General features: G+C 38.6%; 2 protein-coding genes across 5 annotated transcripts; one reads left to right on the top strand and one right to left on the bottom strand.

Moving 5' to 3' along the window:
• Nucleotides 1-149: 149 nt before the first annotated feature.
• Nucleotides 150-13,628, bottom strand: si:ch211-243a20.4. Of its 3 annotated transcripts, XM_042485934.1 has the most exons (7): nucleotides 13,436-13,628; nucleotides 11,150-11,268; nucleotides 4,789-5,058; nucleotides 2,137-2,249; nucleotides 1,078-1,203; nucleotides 835-930; nucleotides 150-738 (listed from the first exon to the last, which is right to left on the bottom strand). In XM_042485934.1, exons 2-7 carry the CDS (start codon nucleotides 11,241-11,243, stop codon nucleotides 676-678), a joined length of 762 nt encoding a protein of 253 aa, XP_042341868.1. In that variant the 5' UTR covers nucleotides 11,244-11,268; nucleotides 13,436-13,628; the 3' UTR covers nucleotides 150-675. The 3 variants fall into 3 exon arrangements, with proteins under 3 accessions (XP_042341868.1, XP_042341870.1, XP_042341867.1); XM_042485936.1 differs by lacking the exon at nucleotides 13,436-13,628 and having other exon boundaries at nucleotides 11,150-11,348; XM_042485933.1 differs by lacking the exons at nucleotides 11,150-11,268; nucleotides 13,436-13,628 and adding an exon at nucleotides 5,451-5,616.
• On the top strand, nucleotides 9,004-14,822 carry si:ch211-243a20.3 (uncharacterized protein LOC100151507 homolog). 2 transcript variants are annotated; one of them, XM_042485937.1, is made up of 5 exons: nucleotides 9,006-9,333; nucleotides 9,766-9,840; nucleotides 11,377-11,514; nucleotides 11,772-11,901; nucleotides 14,405-14,822. In XM_042485937.1, the coding sequence occupies exons 3-5, from the start codon at nucleotides 11,400-11,402 to the stop codon at nucleotides 14,697-14,699; spliced, it is 540 nt and encodes a 179-aa protein (XP_042341871.1). In that variant the 5' UTR covers nucleotides 9,006-9,333; nucleotides 9,766-9,840; nucleotides 11,377-11,399; the 3' UTR covers nucleotides 14,700-14,822. The 2 variants fall into 2 exon arrangements, with proteins under 2 accessions (XP_042341872.1, XP_042341871.1); XM_042485938.1 differs by lacking the exon at nucleotides 9,766-9,840 and having other exon boundaries at nucleotides 9,004-9,333.
• Nucleotides 14,823-20,839: the final 6,017 nt, after the last annotated feature.

Below are 20,839 nucleotides of genomic sequence, written 5' to 3'. Positions count from 1 at the left end.
GTGCGCATCATAGGAGGAAATGCCCAAATTAGGAGAGCGCGGAAATCAACACGGACAGGTGGCTGATTTCTTTTTCAATGTATATAGTACAATTTTGAAGTGCTTACACTATGTAATACTTTTTTAAAAATGTACATTTAGGAGGGGAACACTGCAGTCTTTATTTTAATTTTTCTTTTTAGTCAAAACTTCTTTATTGAAATTTTTCAGTAAAAGTACAGTGCTGAATAATCATTGCAGGAATGAGATAAGCATCGACAGCAGCTGGCAGTACATTTACTTAACAGCTACAGTAACTACTTAATATACAGTCATATTTTAAGCCTAAATAGCTTTGTTGAAAGAATATCTAATACAGTACATGATTGGTGATGACAGGATTACTTATACTAGCTACAACATTAAAATGTAACACATGTAACATAATACATTAAACTATAACACTAACAGAGATCATTTAGCCTGCTTGTTCTCTGAGTATATTATGCCAGTAATGTTTTTGTATTTTTACTCAAAATATATACATGTAACAATATTTTATATTGTGATTTTGTTACTTTTAATGAATCTAAATATTTTCTCTTACAGTGGTGACAATGACACGACAAAGCATACTGAGATCATTTTAGCCATAATTACTGGATCACAATCTGTTGACAAAAGTTTATTTATGATTCAAAAATTCTCATAGACAGACTCAAATATGCCTTCGTTCTGGTCTTGTTTGGTTTGTTCCATCTGTGGAGGAAGTAGAAGACAGGTCAACAACCACATGTTTAAATGTTTTCCACTAATAACAGAAAAAGTGACAAAGCACCTGAAGTGCACACTGACCGTTTTTTTGGCTTTGGCTTTGCTTTGACCCGGCACTTTATTGGCGGCCGAGTGATCCAGCACATCATAAATGGACCTGGGCCGAGTCTCTAGACTCTGAGAAAATATATAATATCAGTTTCCAACACATATTATAGATATGAAAATATGAATGCAGGGAAGATGGAGGACAAAAATGAAGTGGTACGACTGAATTCAAGTGAAATGTGTATGTGTATATACTGATGAGTAGAGGGCGCTTACAGCATAGAAAGAGGTAGACGTAGCTGTTATAGAATCTATGCCGTCTTCCTCCCTCTCTCTCTCCATTTTGTTTCTGTTCTGCTTTCGTTTTCTGCCGGTGTCACCACCTTCAGCGATGCTTTCTTTCTAAAAGAAAAAATTAATGTATAAAAAAAAGTAAAAATAAAAAAACTGGATAAAGTCACTCAAACGTGACTAAAGAAAATGAGACACATGAGGATTTTCTTGTGATGTCTATGGTTTGTTGCTTTAGCATCTTGAGTCAGATAAAACAAAATTTTAATCTTATTGCTTTAGCATCTTGAGCCAGATGCAATGAAATTTCACTCCTCTGTATGCCCGTCTGGTATAGAGTCTGAATGACAATAAGTGGATCTTGAATTGAATTGAGTATTGTGTCTTTTTACTGAACTCATTTAATAAAATGCTTCAATTGAATTCTTGACAGTTAGTCATTGGGTTTAAAGTAGGATAGGTCTGCCTTTAGACTCGAGTTATGAAAACACTACAGTCACCACAAGGATGAGGCAACAGTGTGAGGGTTTTTGAGGAAGGCAAAGTACCTGTTGCCCTGAAAGGACTCCAGACCATTCCAGTTTTACAGTCTGTCTGGTTGTGTTTTACTGTTAACTGTGTCAAAGGCAGCGCTGTGATACTAAATAATGAATTCTTTATTAAAAGTTACTTAATTGCTGACATGCAACAGTTTCGATGATAATACATTACATATAAAAGGGTAGCTTTGTGGTTGTTAATCACACATGTATCATCATATTTATTTATCACTCAGTCCACTGTAACAAGTGAATTTCCATCATGCAGGAATAATAAAGTTAGTCATACATTATTGTATCTTATTTCATCTATTTTAAGAAAAGGGTTTTTGTCAATCAATTAAATATAATTTGAAATTTAAAAAATTACACTTCATCTGGTGTTTCAGAAAATAATCTGCACCACTGTCAGTTTCATCACATCCCTCATGCCAAAGCAATGTTTGTTACACCGCAACATGCATGTTTCTCAATGTCTGGCAGGTCACGAGCAGGTTCATCTTACCCCATGTCCTCTGAAGACAAACACTGATCCCACCACACTGAAAACCAGCAGCATGACGTTGAAGCTGCCCAACACTGTGTATTCCCATGTTGCGGGCTCATGGTAGCCTGCACCTGGAAAACATTGTCCCCCTAATGTCAGTCTGAGCAGGAAGGTTTCATAACGGGCTGATTCTTCATCTGAGCCAGTTATCCACAGGCTAGAAATATTTGACATCATTGGACTTATTGCCGATTTCTATGGAAACTGAATACACTGTCAGCATCAGCCTTAGGACATGTCAGAAACCATTTCTTGTTTAAATAAATGGTCTTTGACTTATACAGTGGGCACAACAATATTAAAGGAATAATAAAGAAAAACAGATTTATTTAGATTCTTTATCAGCTTAATTTTTCTCATATATTTTAAACTTTTTTTTAGATGGAAATCGGGAGGGGATAGTTATTTTTAAAGTGCATCAGCTTCCAAATAGAAAAACTTAAATAGCCCTTTTAAAAATCATTATTTCCTAAAAGTTTGTAAATACATTGATAGCCACATACAGTAGTTTTCCCACTTTAATTCATGTTTGTGGGCCTGAGACTAAGGCCAAAGGGAAAAAAAAAAAAAAACACTAGTGAATACAAGTGCAATAGTGCTATACAATTCTGGGCCCATGGAAGACAAAGATCTGGACACTTTATACCTGGAAGATGAACTTTTTTTGGCTTTATGCATCAATGAGCAACTTTCATAGAAATGACTGCCTGGCACGAGGTCTCGTTGGCCTGGCGGTGCGCTAGGCCTGTAACACTGTAGGGGAAACACTGGTTCAATCAATCCGAGCCAAAAACAGAGTCAGAAAAACCGTTTGCATCAACCTCTGAGTTGTAAGTATTTTGTGACTTGCTTCACTTGTTGAAATAATACTTAACCGGCAAAATGACCATTTGTTTTTCAGTTATTCGACTTTATTTCAACCACACTGAAAGAGATTGTCAGAGAATCCAAAAAAGGTGGACATTCCTCATGGAGTATATATGGGGACTAGGGCTGTACACGAATCCTACCAGTCAAATCGGATTTGGCAGTTTAATACGAATAATTCATGATTCGTTTTGTTTGCCATACAAAGTCTGAACAGGCTCTGCACTATGTTTAGTGTGACAGCAGCATTCACATAATATAATAGACAAGTCAAAAGCACTAACAACAGATCACATATGTGCAACAACATTTTTTGCCAACATTAGATTTTAACAAAAGCCAGAGATTGTGTCAAATTAACTTGCTGTGAGCTGTAAATTCACCACTTTTTAACCCTATGGTGCACCTTTCTCTCTCTCTCTAAACCGCTTCCTGCATGTCCACAGTTGTAAAGAGTAGCGTTAAAGTAAAGAGCACTCACTCTGTAGCAAAATCTGAGGAATAAAACGCCCCAATAAATGCACTGCAAAAAAAAAAAAAAAAAACCAGAAAAAAAACCTAACAGCTCAACTTAACGCGATCTCAGTCATCTGAGGGGTCTTCAACTGATGATTTTATAATAAAAAAACAAAACTATACTAACAAAACTATATCAAAACATCTGTTTAAAAGCTTTAAACTATAATCTTAACTCACTTATCCAGTTTAGTTGTTGTTAAAATGGCCCCCATGTACTTTATTTCATAAAGACTGTTCACCATTTTTGGATTCTTCCTTCACTGTAGAGACATCAAAGAAAAACAAAGTTTTCTCCACGGATTCAACGTAACATGGGGTGAATAACTGATTTACAAATGGTCATTTTGTTGGCAAAGTATTTCATAAATTGTTACAAACACAAAACAGAACAAAAGTGGCAAATTTAGGCTGTAAATGATGTGTGTGAAGGATATCAGCAGGCGCAATCATTTTAGAATAATCCGTTAAAGGCTGCCAAGTTGGAATAACAGAAGGGTTTTCATTCGACTGACATTGCGTGACGTAGCAGGACCTTCCGGGCAAATTTCTCCTCATTCAAGTAAAAAAAAATTCAACAGTTGACCCCATCGCTTGTTTCATGCTATCCCTAGAAAGCTTTGAGAGAGAAAATGAAAAGGAGCAAACCTGCGACACATCAGTGGGGCTTCACCTCAAGTCAACAACGACAGGTTGAGGCTCTCTTTTACAGAGAGCTCACAGCCCGTCAGTCAGTCAGTCAGTCAGTCATTTTCTGTAACCGTTTGTCCTCGTAAGGGTCGTGGGGGAGCAGAAGGCGGGGTACACCCTGGACAGGTCACCAGACTATCGCTGAGCTGACGCATATCGACAGACAACCACACACACTCACAGTCACACCTAAGGGCAATTTAGAGTCACCTATCAACCTGAGCTGCATGTCTTTGGACTGTGGGAGGAAGCCGGAGACCCCAGTGAGAACCCACGCAGACACACAGAAGGGCCCCCGCCTACACACCAAACCCCGTTCCAACCAGGTTTTGAACCAGGGACCCTCTTGCGGTGAGGCAACAGTGCTAACCACGACGCCACCGTGCCGCCCGCTCACAGCTCGTTATCACCTCTTAATTTAAGACATACAAAGCCAGAACTAAAGAAATGTATTAAATCTGGTAAAAGCCTCTTCATTTCCTTTAAAATGTACAGGAGTTTCACCTTTGATTCACATATTCTACTTTTCATACTCACCTCCCACTCGAAGAAACCAGTACACCATCTCTGTTTTGTATTTGCAGCTGTATACTCCAGAAGTTTCTAGGTTTTTCAGCTCCAAAGTCAGATTGGAGTAATGTGACTGGTTTCCTGTCTCAGGGGTTTCACAGCTATATATCTCTTTATGGTGAGGATCGAAGCACCTCAGGACGTCTTTGCTTTGTTTCGCTGGCAGATGCAACTCACAGTTAATGTCGAGATGTTCACCTTTGAGGGCCACAAAGACTCTGCTCTCCAGCCCGAGTTCTGTGTGGGGACACGACATAGAGATTAATGAGACAATTAGTTGATTGATCAAATAGGTGATCAACAGAAAGTCAATTACAGAGCAGTAACATCAATCATTCTCTGGTTGCAGCTTTTTGAATGTGTGGATTTACTGTTTTAGTCTTTTTTTCCGTATCATTTTAAACTCAATCTTTTTGGGATTTGGTTGAATAAAATAAGTCATCTGAACACTTCACCTTAGCTTTTGGGGAACAGTGACACATTTCTACTGTTGTTTGACTCAAAAATAACAAAACATTACATTGGTAGCGAAACAGCCATCAGTTCTTTTTAAAAAAAAAATTGAAGAAAAACATTAGTTTTAGTCACCCTTTAAAGCACAGTGTCAAAATACAGTTTGGTAGTCTTACTTGTTGGGCCCAGTCCTGTGCTGACTGACAAGAAGAAAAAGACAAATGTCCAGGTTGACACGAATAGAGGACGCCAAACTTGTTGAGCCTCCATGCTGTGATCTCTGGGGTTTAAATGCGGATCTTTCTCCTTTGTTGAGCTTGTTCCACAAATTTATTCTGTGTTTTCAGTGTGTCTTGGTACATAAACTGCAGTGTTGAGTTTCCTGTTTCTAGCAAAACCACTTCCTCAAAATGCTTTGTCTTTTTCTGGACACTGACTCACTGGGGACACTAAAGAGACCGGAGCACTAATGAAACGAGCATTTATAACTCAGTTTGATATTACAGGTACAGTAGGTGAGGTTTATAAAAAATAACCTTTTTTTCTGCTGAAATTGTAACTACATCCTGACAGTAGTACATGAGGCAGACAATCTATGAAAAAATCATCTTCCTCATGCTCCATGTAGTGCTCCTAATGACATCTGTGAGAATCCACCGCGCTTAAACGAAAACAACCAATCAGTGCCAGTGTTTCCAATGCAGCGTCAATAACTGCTCAGGCACAGCAGTGCACACAATAAAGACAAGTGACGACAAAAAGCTTTTATTTTCACAGACGACCATCATGCTTACTTGTCTCTGGCGTGCGTTTGAGATTCCAGTCTGAATGGCTGGTTTCACTCAAGTGCGGTGGATTCTTGCAAATGTCACTATTAGGAGCTAGAAGAACACGATTTTCTCACAGATTATTTATCTTATGTACTGCTGTCAGGATATGGTGACAGTTTCAGTAAATATGACAAAAAGTTATTTTTTTAATAAAAGTTGCCTACTATAGCTCAGTAAAAATCAGAAAGCATTGAACAACACACACACACAAAAAAATAAAGTTGCACAAAGGAGGCTCATAACTTGCTGTGTATTGTGTTATGATGGAATATTACTGGTTGCATTATTCGGTTACATCAGCCTCTGCATGTGCAATGCTGGCTTTCCTCCACAGTGAGACAGTGTTGGAGAAATACAGAAAATGTGTGAAACGTGAGCGCACATCTCGTCATGTGGTTCTTAAAAGACAGAGGAAGTGAAAGACTCAGAGCAGGGGGAGAGAAAATATGGTGTGAGTGTGTGAGTGTGGGCTGGAGAGAGAGAGAGAGAGAGGGGCTGGAATTCAGCTGAAGGTGACAAACTGCCTGTTGCTAATGTGAACCAGCTGTGGCTGATGTCACTGACTTCGTCACAGCACTAACTTTCTGTCAAATCGCTCTCTGAGGCTGCCAGGAGAAGCATGCAGATGTTGCAGCAAAGCGGTTATTGTTGTCATTTAACCCTATTTGTTTGTCTGTTTTTCTCTTCTCTCTGCACTTGACTTTTCCACCATCTTTCCTGTTGGCTGCGTTAGCAGCCAACTCTGACCTCACCTCAGCCACAGCATGAAAACAGACTCAGAGCGCTGGAACAACATCTGGATGCCAGTCAATAAAAAATAATTCATTCCATTTCATATCCCGTCTCCTGCACTTCTTATCTCCTCTCTTTCCTGAGCTCTACAATATACAAATCCTTTACTTTATGAAAACATTAGTGGATTAACACTAGGGTTAATATAAAAATATATAATACAGAGAAATAATCCCACTGAATGCATGTGCAGATTTTAACATACTGGATGTTTAAATTTGAAGAGAGCGTCACCAATTGTTTCAACCACATTAGCTGGACAGACGTCAGTGAGGCACATAGAAAATGATTTGCTTGAAAATATTGTAGATTAAATGTCTAATATGGCTTGATGTTATGAGTCTCCAGTGGTGGAAAATTTTAAGGACGTTTATTAAAGCACTGTACTACCATCCTGAGAAACTTCACTTTGTCTGAGTATTTCCATTTTCTGCAACTCTCTACATCTACTCCACTACATCTGAGACTGAAATATTGTACTTTTTTATCCAATACTTTTACTTTACAGCTATTGTTCCTTACTTTTCAGAAGAAAAAATATATATCTATACATACACTGGCATAAATTAAACTACTCCAAAGATGTTTCCAACATTGCATTTGTCCCTACCAATAAAAACATGAAAGTAGCTAAGGACTTTTTTAAAAAAAAATATTATTAACTGCTAGAATGCAACTCACTGATGTGGCAATGCTTCTGGTAAAGCAAGAGCTGCAATCTGCCATATACCAAAGAAGATGAAGCAACTATGCACAATAGAAGGAGGAAGTACAGGGACATCCCATTATACATTGATACAGAAAACGCACAAACTGATGCATAAAAATTCACCAGAATGCAGGAGTGGACACCCACACAACCCCCACAGATGCTGGAAAAAAAACACTACTCTCTTGCCCTAATGTATAATAAGTAATTAAAAGTAGCATCACCCGAGCCTGCTGTTGATTGATTGATTATTTTCTTGAGTAATCTTTGTCTTGTTGTCTGATGTCTTTTCTTGTCTGTCCAAAACTGTTTCAAAACCAAAAGAAATATGAATTTTACTATGCTGTAAGAGCATGAACAGTAGGTTATTCTCACATTTTAGAACCTTGGTCCATCAATTATTTGAATTTTTTGTTTAAAAAATATTGATTATCTAAATTCAGTTTTATGTTTGATGTAGAACAACCAATTGATGGACTAATTGCTGCAGCTCTACATTTAAGTTTAGCTGATTTTTGATGATTTGTTAATGTTTCAATAGTAATGATCCAACTACATAATACAATCCAGTTCCAAAAAAGTTGGGCCGCTGTGTAAAACCTCCATAAAAACAGCATGCAATAATTTGCAAATCATTACTTTGTTTTTATTTAGCTTTTACACAGTTGCACTTTAACACTGACAGATGGCACTGAAAACTTTTACTTTTGATACTGTGAATACATTTAGTTTTAAATACTTCTGTACTTTTACTTTCCATGCAGGACTTTTTTTCTTGCAATGGAGTGCTTTTATGAGTGTTACAGAAATGGCACTTTTACTTGAATAAAAGACCTGAAAACTTCTAAAAAAGGATGAGACTAAAAACAGTAGACTTAGAAGTCCTTTTCAGAGTGTACATATACCGCTGATTATGTTTCCATTAATGTTACTGATTTAAGCAGCATTTTATTGCTGTAGTTGTTCGATTATTTTATATACCCTACAATAGCTTATTCTGTAAAAATGCATCCGTTTTTTTGTGTTTTTAATCAGATAAATACCATGAAGTATGGTAAATAACAGCTTCTTAAGCACACTAGGTAAGGAGTCAAAGTCTTTGTCACTGGTGCTTTAAATTTGAATAATTATCTCCCTGCATTCTTTAACCAGCAGAATTTTAAAAATATGTCTCAGAGGTGTGTTGGCGCTGCGAGCTGTTTTTGTGAGGGTAAAGGGCAGACGGTGGGAAGCAGAGAAAGATAAAAAAAAAAAAAAAAAGGTCTATAACTCAAGTTTGGAGCTGAAACTGGATCCTGCAGCAGAGTGAGGTCGCAGCGGCGGACACATATACCTGTCTGTTCTACAAAGAGGCGAAGAAGAGGAGACTTAAATTATGAGGATTAAGTGAAAGACGAGGACGTGCTGCACATCTGGATGTCATAGCGTCAGAGATAGGGTGGGAGTCGTGGGGCGTGTTGGGGTGTACAGATACAAAATAAGGAGTTTTTAAACTTAGCAATGGACCTGCTGATCTCTTCCTAATTATAATACAGCTGCGAGGCGAGGGTGGAGAGAGCATCAGAGAAAGTAAGAGAGAGAGAGAGAGTGAGCGAGGGGAGAAGAAATAAGGAGAAAAGAGCAGGGCAGTGGCACAGAGTGGAGAGGCGAGAGAAGCATCTGGTATTCAAACTAGATTGGAGAAGGACTTCCTGCTGAGAGCTGAAGCATCATCATCATTTCAAAGTCGTGAGTATCGGCTCATTTGCTCTCTTCTTCCAGCCTGTGATGCTTTTACCAGTGAACGGTTAGCCTGCAGAGTTAGAGAAACCACACTCACAGTCGCAGTAAAGACACTGGTTCATGGCTTCAGTGATGTTGATGTGTTTGTCCAGATGTGAAACAAGCTGTATCCGATTATAGTGCCGCTCAATTTCACCGCGCCTTTGATCAGCCTCCAAATTCATATTCCCTGAAAACATTTCTAATACCTCAACAGTGACTCACCAGCTTATTATTGTCCAGTGTGATTTCACCGACTTCGTCATATGGATGCAATCTCGCTCTCTTTTTTCTCCTCTTTTCTGGGTCGCCTGCCTTAACCTCCTCTCTTGTTTTTCCTCTTACACCTGGCGTCACGGGATTACAGTAGAGATTTAAAAACTTTCTTTGCTTTGTCAGACTGGAGTGCAGTCACTCTTCTCATAACACCTGCCGCAGAACAACAACACAGCTTTCTCCAGGCCTTCAGTTAAAGTAAGTGGACGTCTTGAAGGATTTTTGTTGTTGTTGTTTTATTGATTTATGGATGGCTTTAAAGCTCAACGAATCTCACTACCTGTGCAGGAACGACCCTGCAGCAGTAGAACAAGTATTAAAGAGGAGAATTAATGCCACAGTGATGCACGTAAAAGTTGCATAGAGAAGCAATAGCAGCAAAATGTAGTGACTGCACAGCTCTGCCATCTTAATTCAGATATATTGCACATATTCTAATAGCATTTTATGATAACTTTTTTCCATTCTATATTCATATTTCTTGATTTTTGCATCACTTGCTTTTATTTTCATTTTCCTTTTCTCTTACCATATTTATGATGTGCATCAATATAGCAAAACAAATTCCTTACTTTGCAATAAACTGGATTCTGAAAAGTTAAAGTATTATGAAGAATAAATAAAAGAGACAAACGTATAAAGTAGCAGAAAATGGAAAAGTAAACTATCTAAACTGTACTTTGTTTCTAAGTGACTAATGTGAACAACTATTTTTGGAATTGGTTCAGTATTTAGTGACAGGGCTGCAGCTGGCAGCAGCAACAGGCTGTTGTGTAACATGTGGCATTTGTGCACCGTCCATTTACATTCTCCAAAAATGTTTGTTTTTGGGCTCCAATTATTATTTTAAGAGACTGACAACAATATGGAAAGGATCCCCACAGAGGTAGACCTTTTAGGTAAAGAGTAAAATTGTTTTTCCTTTAACCATAAACAGCCCCAAAAATCAAGTCACCATAATCAAAAACAATAACACAAAAACCATCTAGGTTCAACTTTCCACTATTCCAACAATCACCAACTATGGTTCAGTTAAATAAACCCTTATTGACCCCATTTAGATGTGAAAATATGTTGGCTCTACACACAATAAAGACACTGGTTATTTAAAAGAAGTCTGGTGAATTTGGCGATAGTAATTTTGGGGCCGTTTCTGTTTAAACAAAAAAGATCTTAGTCTTTAACAAAAAGGTCAACTTCTGTAGGGACCCTTTCCATAATTATGTCAGACAATAAGAATAACAATCCGAGCCCGTCAGTGACAAAAAAGCACTTTAAGGGTATGTTTAAGTGTATATTAACTGATGGTGTATGAATGACCCAAGTGGTTACATTGCAGCCTGTTTCAAAGCAGCCATCTGCTACCCTGTCACTCAATACTGGACAAATATAAAATAAAATGTTGTTCCCATTAGTCACTTAGACACAGAAACATGAGAAAATAGGGTCCAAATTCAAAAATACCAATTTAACTCAATCAGCACCATACTTCAGTAAATGTACTTACTTGACACTTCTTTCCACCACTGGATACAGACGTGTCTGTACATCTGCTGACTCTCTCTGGCCGCTGCACATGAAGCCAGTCTGTGTTTCATCATTTCTCTCAGTTTGTGTTTGTCTTTCCTGCATTAAAACATAAAAAAACATGTCAAGTTTATCTGTTCATTTTGAACAGATGAGACATAAGGTTTTCTTTTCTTTCCTTTTGTTTTTTTTTTTTTTTTAAAAAAGGGGGGAGTGTCCGTTTGCTCATCATGGCCCCTCCCTCTCTGTTGATGCTGCTGATCGTGGTTGCCACGGCAACTGGGGCCCGTTCAGATGGCGAGGAGAATGAACTGGATTATGGGTACTGGAACTACAGAGAGGGAGGTAAATCACGAGCCACTGTTTAATGTCTTAACGTCACAGAGACATAAGGTCTATAAATCACTCTGTGACGAGACGAATCATCAGAGGAATTTATTGTTGAACTGAAAGAAAAGCAGAAACTTAAAAAGCTCTGCAGCAATGAGACAAATGTTTGGATCATAAAGTGATTTTCAGAACACATGTGCCCATAATATTCATGATTCATTCAGGCTGTTTTCTTTGAATCGGGTCCTGATGGTGTGATGTTTTGGTTTCAGCTGACAGTGTGAATGTGGCCTCAGTGCGCAGTGTCACCAGAGTTTTAGATGCCTGGGGAAAACGCATCTTCCGGGAGATCAAGACTTTACTGCACTCTGAGCCCAGCGCGCTGCTGCCTGACTACTCCAGGTAACTTTAACACTTCTGTCACCCCCGAATGTACGCTGTCTAAACAGCTTTGGATCACTTTATTCTGCTCAATCACATATTTAAAGGGCCAGTGCTTAGCATTTAGGGGGATATATTGGCAGAAATGGATCATCATGTTTTCACGACCCAAGAATGAGCCATTGCTATCTATATAGGGAGCAGAACCACGTTTATGGAGATCGACGTGTTGCAGTGCCATGTTTCTGCAGTAGTGCAGAACAGACAAACCAAACACTGGCTCTTGACAGGGTCGTACGCTTTTTCCACCATAGTAAGCAGCCTCCCCATGACCAGATCATCAAAAAAACATCCAGTTTGTTATGTGAAACTGCTTCATTCAGTCAGCATGTTTACATGCAAACTTAAGTGGAAACAGTTATTGCTCGATTGGGCCATTTCACTGGACCACTGTCCTGTCCCAGTATATAAGCAGCTGGGAAGAATCGATTTGTTGATGGAAGTACTGTACTCTGCCACAGTAGGTGGTGAGATGTATTACTTTTTGTTGATATCATTGTCTTTCTTTTGTTCTTCCCTTCTTCTTCTCCATTTATTTTTCTCGGCCTTCAACAACAGCCGGAAAACAGCCTTCATATTTTGGCAGTGTGAGTGTCACGCAGGGCTGAAGTTACTTTGGCCATCACTGTAGATTTTGGAGGGAATGCTGTATTTGCTCCCTGTGATGTCTTTGTGGACTTCTGCTCAGAAGCCTTGATTGGTATTTTGGCCGTTGCCATCTTGGATTTTGGGCGGCCAGAAGTGAGCATATGGACCCTTTTCACAGCAGACATTTTGACTTGTCATGGTAGGAAAAGCCCAGGTGAAACTGATAACATTAATGATGGTTCTGTTCCATGCAGTGTCCCAGTAAGACAACACTGAAATGGGCTTTTAGCTGGTCTCTCCTGAAAACCACTTCACTGGTCTGGACTAACACTGTTTCAGATCTGTGAAACCTTTATTCTATTTATGAAAATGCAAAAAAAAAGTCTGAGTATAGTGGTTTCTGGACCTGATTCAATGTAGTCTAGATGTCAAAAACACAGTGAAGCGTCCCTTTTTTGCATTTTCACTAATAAAATAAAGGTTTCACAAATCTGAAAGTGAGTTTCAGACAGCCTTGAGTCTTTACTTGAAACATCTAAGATGCTTTCATCACAGTAGGATCATGCATGTAAGAAAAGAGTATGCATTAAAGAAAGAAAAAGCCTACAATCTGTTATTAAGCAATGCAAATAATGTTTCATTAACTGCTGAATCGGAAACTAATTTCAGCATTGACCCAGTAAGCAATTCAAGTGAACCAGCACAAACAAGACCTCCCCTAAACTGAACGCAGCTTTAATTTATGTGTTTTTTTCTACTACGACATTTCAAAATGTGAAAGAAGTCTATATGGACGGAGGTAAGACAACAACACTGGCTGCTAGCTTGGTTAGCACTGAGCATTTACATGGTTAAAGTGCTAATGCTAACTGTCAACAGCAAAAAAGAAAAAAAAAAACAGGCTTACCTGGAAAAACTGAATATCCAACTGCTTGGAGGGTCTTTACGTACAACAAAACATTGAACAAAACTTTCATAGGTGACTAAAACGTCACAATTAACTTTTAAAAGCTAAAAAAAAGACTGAAACAGCGACAGCTTCGGCTAGGCCTCTGTGAGTCTGCGATAACACCATGGTTATGTTGTCTGCGTCACCGGAAGTCACGGCACCCACCTGGTATTTAAAGGGGCCACGCCCTTACAAGGTTAAATTAAGTGTACCTTTAAGCCTTATTATAATTTAAATAGTGAGTTAGCCTATATAAAAAATAGAAATAGAAATAAAAAAAAAAAACATGAATGTAGCAGAGGTCTTTTGTTTTGACAAACTGCTACAACACAAGTCTTGATGCAACAATGCCACAGGTAAAGCAGGTGGTGGTATTATGCAACCTCGAAAGCAATGGTTACAATCTGCTGTAAAACGTGAAGAAGATTGAGCAACTATGTCCACTTGAAGCAGGAAGTAATATGAAATACCCACTGTAAATTGGTTTAAAAATTTACTATGGTGCACAGTGAGTTTAAGTTTTTGTTGATGCTCAGACAACACAGAAGTCATGTTGTCAGTATTTCAATTCAATGAAATGTATTTCAGTCCACTTCAAATTCTTAGTTCTTCCTTATAGGGCAATTTGAGGCAAAGAGATAGAAACAAAAAAAAAAAACGCACAAACAATTCACGTACGCACATAAAAACAAAAATATATAAACAAACTATTATATATTTATATTTTAGACTATAATCTGAGAGTGAATAAGAGTGCAGATGTTTAACATGAGAACACTATAACCCACCCTGTTACTACACATGGTGCCTTCAACGTATTAAGATATCTTTATTTTATTTATGTAATTAATTAATTCTATTTTATTTTTTTATTATCTTGTAAAATATATCAGCAGTGAAGCTGAGCCTCCTGTGTTTGTCCTGCAGGGTGCGCCCTCTGTCCGAGTCCGTCAACGACCTGTTCAGAGAAGTCTCCCTACTGCGCAGGCGCATCACCGAACTCTCTCATCGCCTAGCAACCCTGGAACCGTTCCTCCGTCACCACGGCTACCGGGAGGTGGAGGAGGGGGAGGCTCTGAGAGGAGAAGTCGCGAGCCTGGCCCGGTACACCCCGAGGACCCCGGCGAGGGCGAGCCCACCGAAGGGGAGCCGGGTGGTGAGGAGGAGACGGGTGAGGGTCCTGAAGAACGGGGGAGTGAAGCTGCTGCAGAGAGACACATAGAGCTTCTGAAACTATTAGACCTACATCATGTAAGAAATCAATTTTTATATGTTTAGATTTCATTTTTATAAAATAACAGATAAATATATATCACAGTGTCATGTAGACACTGCCTGTCCTGTGAGATCAAAAATGATTGTTGATTGAATGATGATGATTGTAGATTGTATTAATAAATGAATCAATATCTCATATCTTTAATAAACTCTTGATGCTTATTTTACTGTCCGGCTCTTAATGTCAGATTGAATTTTAAGTCAAGGACACATTCAGAAGCATAAACATCCATCCTCAACACTAAAAATCAGTTTTTATTATTATTATTATTATTACTATTATTATTATTATTTATTATTATTATTATTATTATATATTATCATTATTATTGTTATAATAATGATAATTATCATTCTTCTTATCATTATTTCAGCCACATTTCATGGCCTTTCTCTGCATATTGAGCGGCTCATCTCTCATGAAGATAGTTTAGTTGTTATGTAGGCCTACTTTTCTGCCAGAATTTATTGGTAAGTTAACAAATAAGTGTTGAAAGGGCTTAATAACAGTAAAAGGTCATTTAGGAAAATGGCCTCATTAAATAAAGAAAATTCTTGCAAGAAGAGCCAGCAGAAGAGTGGGAATTTCTTTAAAATGTATTATTTCACATTTGCATGGGCTGTTTCACAGGGTCAAGAGACTAAAGGCATGTACAGTGGATTCCTCCTTAAAGGGGCAATACATTTTTGTTTTATTTTTTTTGCATGCAGTTTGTCTTACTCGTCAGGAGGAGTACCCAGCATGTGAAAACAGTTGTATAATCCAAAGTTAAAAAAAAAAAAACCTGTTACAGAAAGCTTGCATTACATGCCAAAACGGTGCAGTTTAAGTTTAAAAAGATGTGGCCATTTACCAGTCAGAGAGGGTTAAATAAATGAAACTACTGAGTTGTGTTGTGGGAAATGTAGGATCCAGCGTCTCTAAAAGTTTGAATCAAACTATTGACTAAAAGTCAGGATATAATGGCCTCTTCTGTTCCAATCATTTAGAAAATGAAATCCAGTTCTCATGAGTGCCCAATGGAAGCTCAATACAACATTTTTGAAGTACCCTTTGAATAATATAAATATTAGAAAAGATAAACAAAAACTCCAAATGTGTTCTACTCTTATGCTAATAACCTAAAGACTAACAGTGCGTAATATATGCCTTAAATTTACATTTGATTTTCCACAGCATCTCTGGCCACTGTGCTTTTTGTGTGAGCTTTAAACTCCATTCCTAAATGAAATGTACCTATTCTCCGTACAGAAACCGAAGGTTGCAATGCAGTTGCCACATGGTGTCAGTGCTCTCCTGCTGCTGTAACCACATGTGACATTAACTGATTTGTGGAGGCTTGATCTTTTGTTTTTTTTGCTCAGCTGAAGTCAGGAGCAGTCCTCATGGGCCCAGCAGGGGGTGCCTATTATCTGCTAACATAATTATACTGTTTGCGTATGGTGATCTTGTGTGTGTGTGTGTGTGTGTGTATGTGTGTGTGTGTGTATTGTGGGCACAGGCATCAAACTTTATGCCTTCATTAAAACTTTCCCAAGTGTTTCTACAGCAACCAGTTTCTCTCCTCTTCCTCTACAACTCTCACTTGTCATCCACGCCACACACTGCAGCGTGTTCCTCCTCTTTTCTCTCACTTTCTCTCTTTTTGACACACTCGTCGCTTGTCAGTTCCTCTTTTGTTTCCCTCTGCATGGGTTTCATCCCTTTTTTTCACCAAACTGTAATCTGTACATCAACCACCCCTCCTCCTCTTCCTCCTCCTCCTCCTCCTTCTTCTTCTCTCCTCTCTACCCTGCTATGTGTGGGTGTTAAGCTCAGGCTGTACTTTCCATTTTGGTATTGTATTGTCAATGCATTGTTGCATCCAATCCAGTTAAGATGCTGTGGGAATACTGTATAAATCTCTCTCTCTCTCTCTCTCACTCTCTCTACATCCCCCCTCCTCCCTGTTTCTGGAAAAAGAGCCAGTTGCTAGGTAACAGTTAATTGTCAAGAAGTAGTTACATGTGTTGCGATGCATCCTGAGGTTGTTGGGTTGGTGTGAGGAGCAAAGAAGAAAGTAAGAACAGAGAGAATAATTTTTTTTAGAAGCAGGAGATCAAAACTGATTAAAAGATTATTTCTCCCGTCTCACCTCTTTCTGTGTCAGCATCCAGGGCCGCAAATTCTCCCACCAAATCTATACACGCAAGGCATCGCTGCGTTTTCGAACCTGCAGGTTTCTTTAAATAACTCCTGTTGCTGGACAAGGCTTTCAGAGTAAAGAGAGAGTGTAAGGAGTGAGGGGGAGGGTTTTTTTTGGGGGGGGGGGGGGGGCTTTGATCTTTGCAGCTCGGTTCAGTTTGCATCACTTCTTCCTTCCTTCAATGTCTTTCTCTGCCTCTCGCTCCACCTGTTTACTCCACAAGCCTCTTTAGTTATTTTCTCTTTGGTCCTGTTTATGAGACAAAGGAAAAATGCAATGAAACAGCAGGAGATGACACTCAACCTCAGCCATTATCTCAGATGACAACCTACAGCACAGACATATTGATATAATCTGTAAAAACATGTACACAGTATGTTTAAATGTCAAACATAAATAGGATACACATGTAAGAGGAGCTTGCTGCAAACCTGAGGACACAACGGAGGGTAAAATAAAAAAAGACCAGTTTGAGATTTCATATTTTTTATTAATACTCAACACTTTTATTCCAAAGAGACAGAAGAATAATATTTCTCAGCACTTATTTTCACATTGACTGTGTTTAATCTCGTTTTTACTAAATAGTCAAATTTGAAATACTCTCTTCACACAAGTAATTTCTCTCCATACAAAAAATGCGAGGGTGAACTAGATTTGTGTCGTATGTACATTTTTCACAATCTGTACAGCTCAGGGGTGGTTCAGTTTCTTCTGTGGCGAAAAAAAACACACACGCACACACACACACAAAAAGAAAAGTTGAAAAGAAAAGAGACTACCTCTGTAAAAATGCAACAAATAATCTATTGTGCTTTCTGTGTACCGAATAATGATTTGAGAACTCTGAGGACCAAATCAAAGAGAAAATAAAAACACATCGACAAACCATGACTCAATAAATGTGCATACTATCTGTGTAAGAATAATAAAGGATTGCACATAACCTGGCCTGAAGTCGTTACAAAAGCAATTTTGTGAGGGGAACCTACGAATCAAAGATTTATCCCAAATAGATCTATTCTCTGCCGTTTTTGTACAGTTTTTATCAAAAGTCCATGAGCGTGAGGTAAAGTATTTACATACAGTTTTATAGTACATGTACAATAGACAGTTCTCTCTCACACACACTCTGTCTCTCTCCCATATGAGCACACACAGAGGTAATCAAGCGTATGTATTCAGGCACATACAATAACCCAAATAATGAAACCAGATATTCAAAAGGAAAATTAGAGGAAAAGTGGGGAAAAAAGGCTTCTTCAGTGATGATGAAATGTGTTAATCAAGACCTCAACCTTGTTTAAAAGCATTTACACAAACTATTGAGAAAATTGATCGTTGTAGAACATTAATAAAAAGAAATGTGTCCTATCCTAAATCTTGAATCAATTTAGCCATATTTATCAAAGTAGAACCAAAATTTTCTCACTGTTAAGATTGGTGTCTTCTCTTGCACAAACAAGCACACACACACACACCTACAGTACTACATGGATCATCAATGAAATTGATAAAAATTCCAAATATTGTTCAAAAACGCCCATTTGTTTTCTGGGCTAAAAGTTAAGATTAAAAAACAGAAATAAAGAAAAGTGTATACATGCAAGTCCTTACAAACACTAGAGACCCCCTAGTATCATACATACTGACTTGTCAACCAAGAGAAGGAAAAGTCTTGTAAAGTTTTGACTGGGATGTACGACAAACTAAATATTAGACCCATTCAGTCAGATTGTGCTTAGATATTAAAATTTGGTTTGGCAGAATGACTAAAAATCCAGTTCAGGTGACAATAAAATGGAGAACAGTTGTCTTTAATTGTAATTTGATTTTAATGGTAGAGGAGGCTGTAAATGAAAGTGTTGGAGCAGATATGACCTGTGTGTCTGATGCTGTGGATTTGGGAGCCGCCTTTTGATCAGAGTAACACCAATGCTTTTAACTAAATGAACCACCCGCTTTTTGGACACTGTTTACTTCCTCCTGCCTTCCTCTACCTTCTTTTTCCTCCTCAAATGTCTGCAGCTGACGTGATCCAAACAGAATCTCGGAGGACTCGAGGGCAAATTCTTTCCTTCATCACAATCTCAGCATGTGAAACAGATTAAGGTCCGGTGGGGGAGAAAGCAAGGTCACAGTACATATTGAAAATTTTCTTTATGTTCTGTTTGGGGAAAATGTGACTTTTAGCAACAGGATGGGAAAATTGATTTCTTCTTTTATATAATCAAGGATCTCCTTTTTGGACTTTAAAGACAATAGCTTAAAGGAATAGTTCAACATTTTGGGAAATACACTTTTTTATATTCTTGCTGAGATAGTTAATGTGAAGATCAAAAGCATTTTTATACCTGTATGTTAAATATGAAAACAGGCTAGTTTGTTTAGCTTAGCAGAAATACCACAAACGGGCAAACTAGCCCTGCTGGCCTAGTTCTGTCCAAAGGTTACAAAATCTATCTATAGCACCTCTAAAGCTCTCTAACATGTTATATCTCCCTTGTGTGATTTATGAAAAAAAATAAATTAACATTTTTTTAAAAAGCACGACAGTGTCAAGTTTTAGTTTTATGGACTATTTTTTGGCTAACTGGTTGCATTCACCTAGAAACTGCAGCTTTATTGGCTAAAATCTGGCCCCCCAGTACCGGGTGTCACAGCAGGCTGGTGACCGGTTTAACCTGTGTGACGGCAGCAACAGAAAGCTCGCTGATATAGCAGGGAATCAGGGTTGTCCGGTCCCTCAGAGCTGGGGTTTGCATTGGCTGAATTTGGGGTCCTGCGCCCACTGACTGGGAATCCATCCCTGGTGCCCACTTTCCTCCCAGCAATGTGGTCTTCAGCAGTGGGGACTGATGTGGAAGATAAACTGTAATTCGAGGCTCTAGCAAATGTTAGTTATATAATGTAGAAGCCACAGTCGTTTAGCAGAGAGCTAAACCATTAGCATCATTTTCTTTACATCCTTGAAACACTTTGCAGATTTTGATTGCAGGTGTTTTGTTTTGTTTATTGTCAGACTCTTTTCTAAAAGTCCATCTTCCTTTTTTTGGGTTTCTTAGCAGTGTAGGCAGTTGTTCCCAATGCTTGAATAGCAACTTTCACCGCAGGATTCTCCACCACTAAATCAAGCTTTCACTGAAAGGACGTGCATGCACATCTGCATTTGTAGAACAGCCAATAGGAACGCCCCCTCTCTGAAATGACATGTGATTAGCCAAAGTCTCCCGTCACAGGCTAGATTTTCTAAAGCCTGAAAACAGGGCCAAGAGGAGGTGCAGAAGTCCAGTTTTCTCTCAGCGGAGCTTAAAACTTACAACATATAATGTGGTAATTAGTGAGCTTTGCATGACTGGGCAGGTGTATTTTGTTACCTTTGGACAGAGAATGGATAGCTGTTTCCCTCTGTTTTCAGTCTTTATGCTAGGATAAGCTAACTTGCTGAGGGCTGGTGCTTCATATTTACCACACAGAGAAGAAAATGGTATTAATCTTCTCAAATAATACTCAACTATAAGCAAATACTCATTTTTCCCAAAATGTGGGCACAAACTGCACCATTTACTCCATTTCTAAGCTAGAAACACTGCTTATGAAGATGGAACTAGTGAAGAATTGCGACACTGATTCAGGATGTTATTTGGGACTATGTATTGGAGCGTGTTGTGGTCCTTTACAACAGTAGAGTGAAAATGTTCAACACTTGTACTCTTCCCATCATTCAAATGTGACCATCTAATACAGCAGGCAGGGCTTATAGCTGTAATCATTCAATAATTAACATTACTGCTGCTCATCCCAGCAACGGAGGCCTCGCTCTGCGGGTCCATTATGTGCCTGTCCTGAACAGCAAAACTGTCACGGCCAATTGAGCCAGACCCAATGAAACGGGATG

The sequence above is a fragment of the Plectropomus leopardus genome, chromosome 4 (assembly GCF_008729295.1).
Source record: "Plectropomus leopardus isolate mb chromosome 4, YSFRI_Pleo_2.0, whole genome shotgun sequence".
NCBI classification, from domain to species: domain Eukaryota; kingdom Metazoa; phylum Chordata; class Actinopteri; order Perciformes; family Serranidae; genus Plectropomus; species Plectropomus leopardus.
Note: the sequence above shows the minus strand (reverse complement) of the source record. Positions and strands in the feature narration are given on the sequence as shown.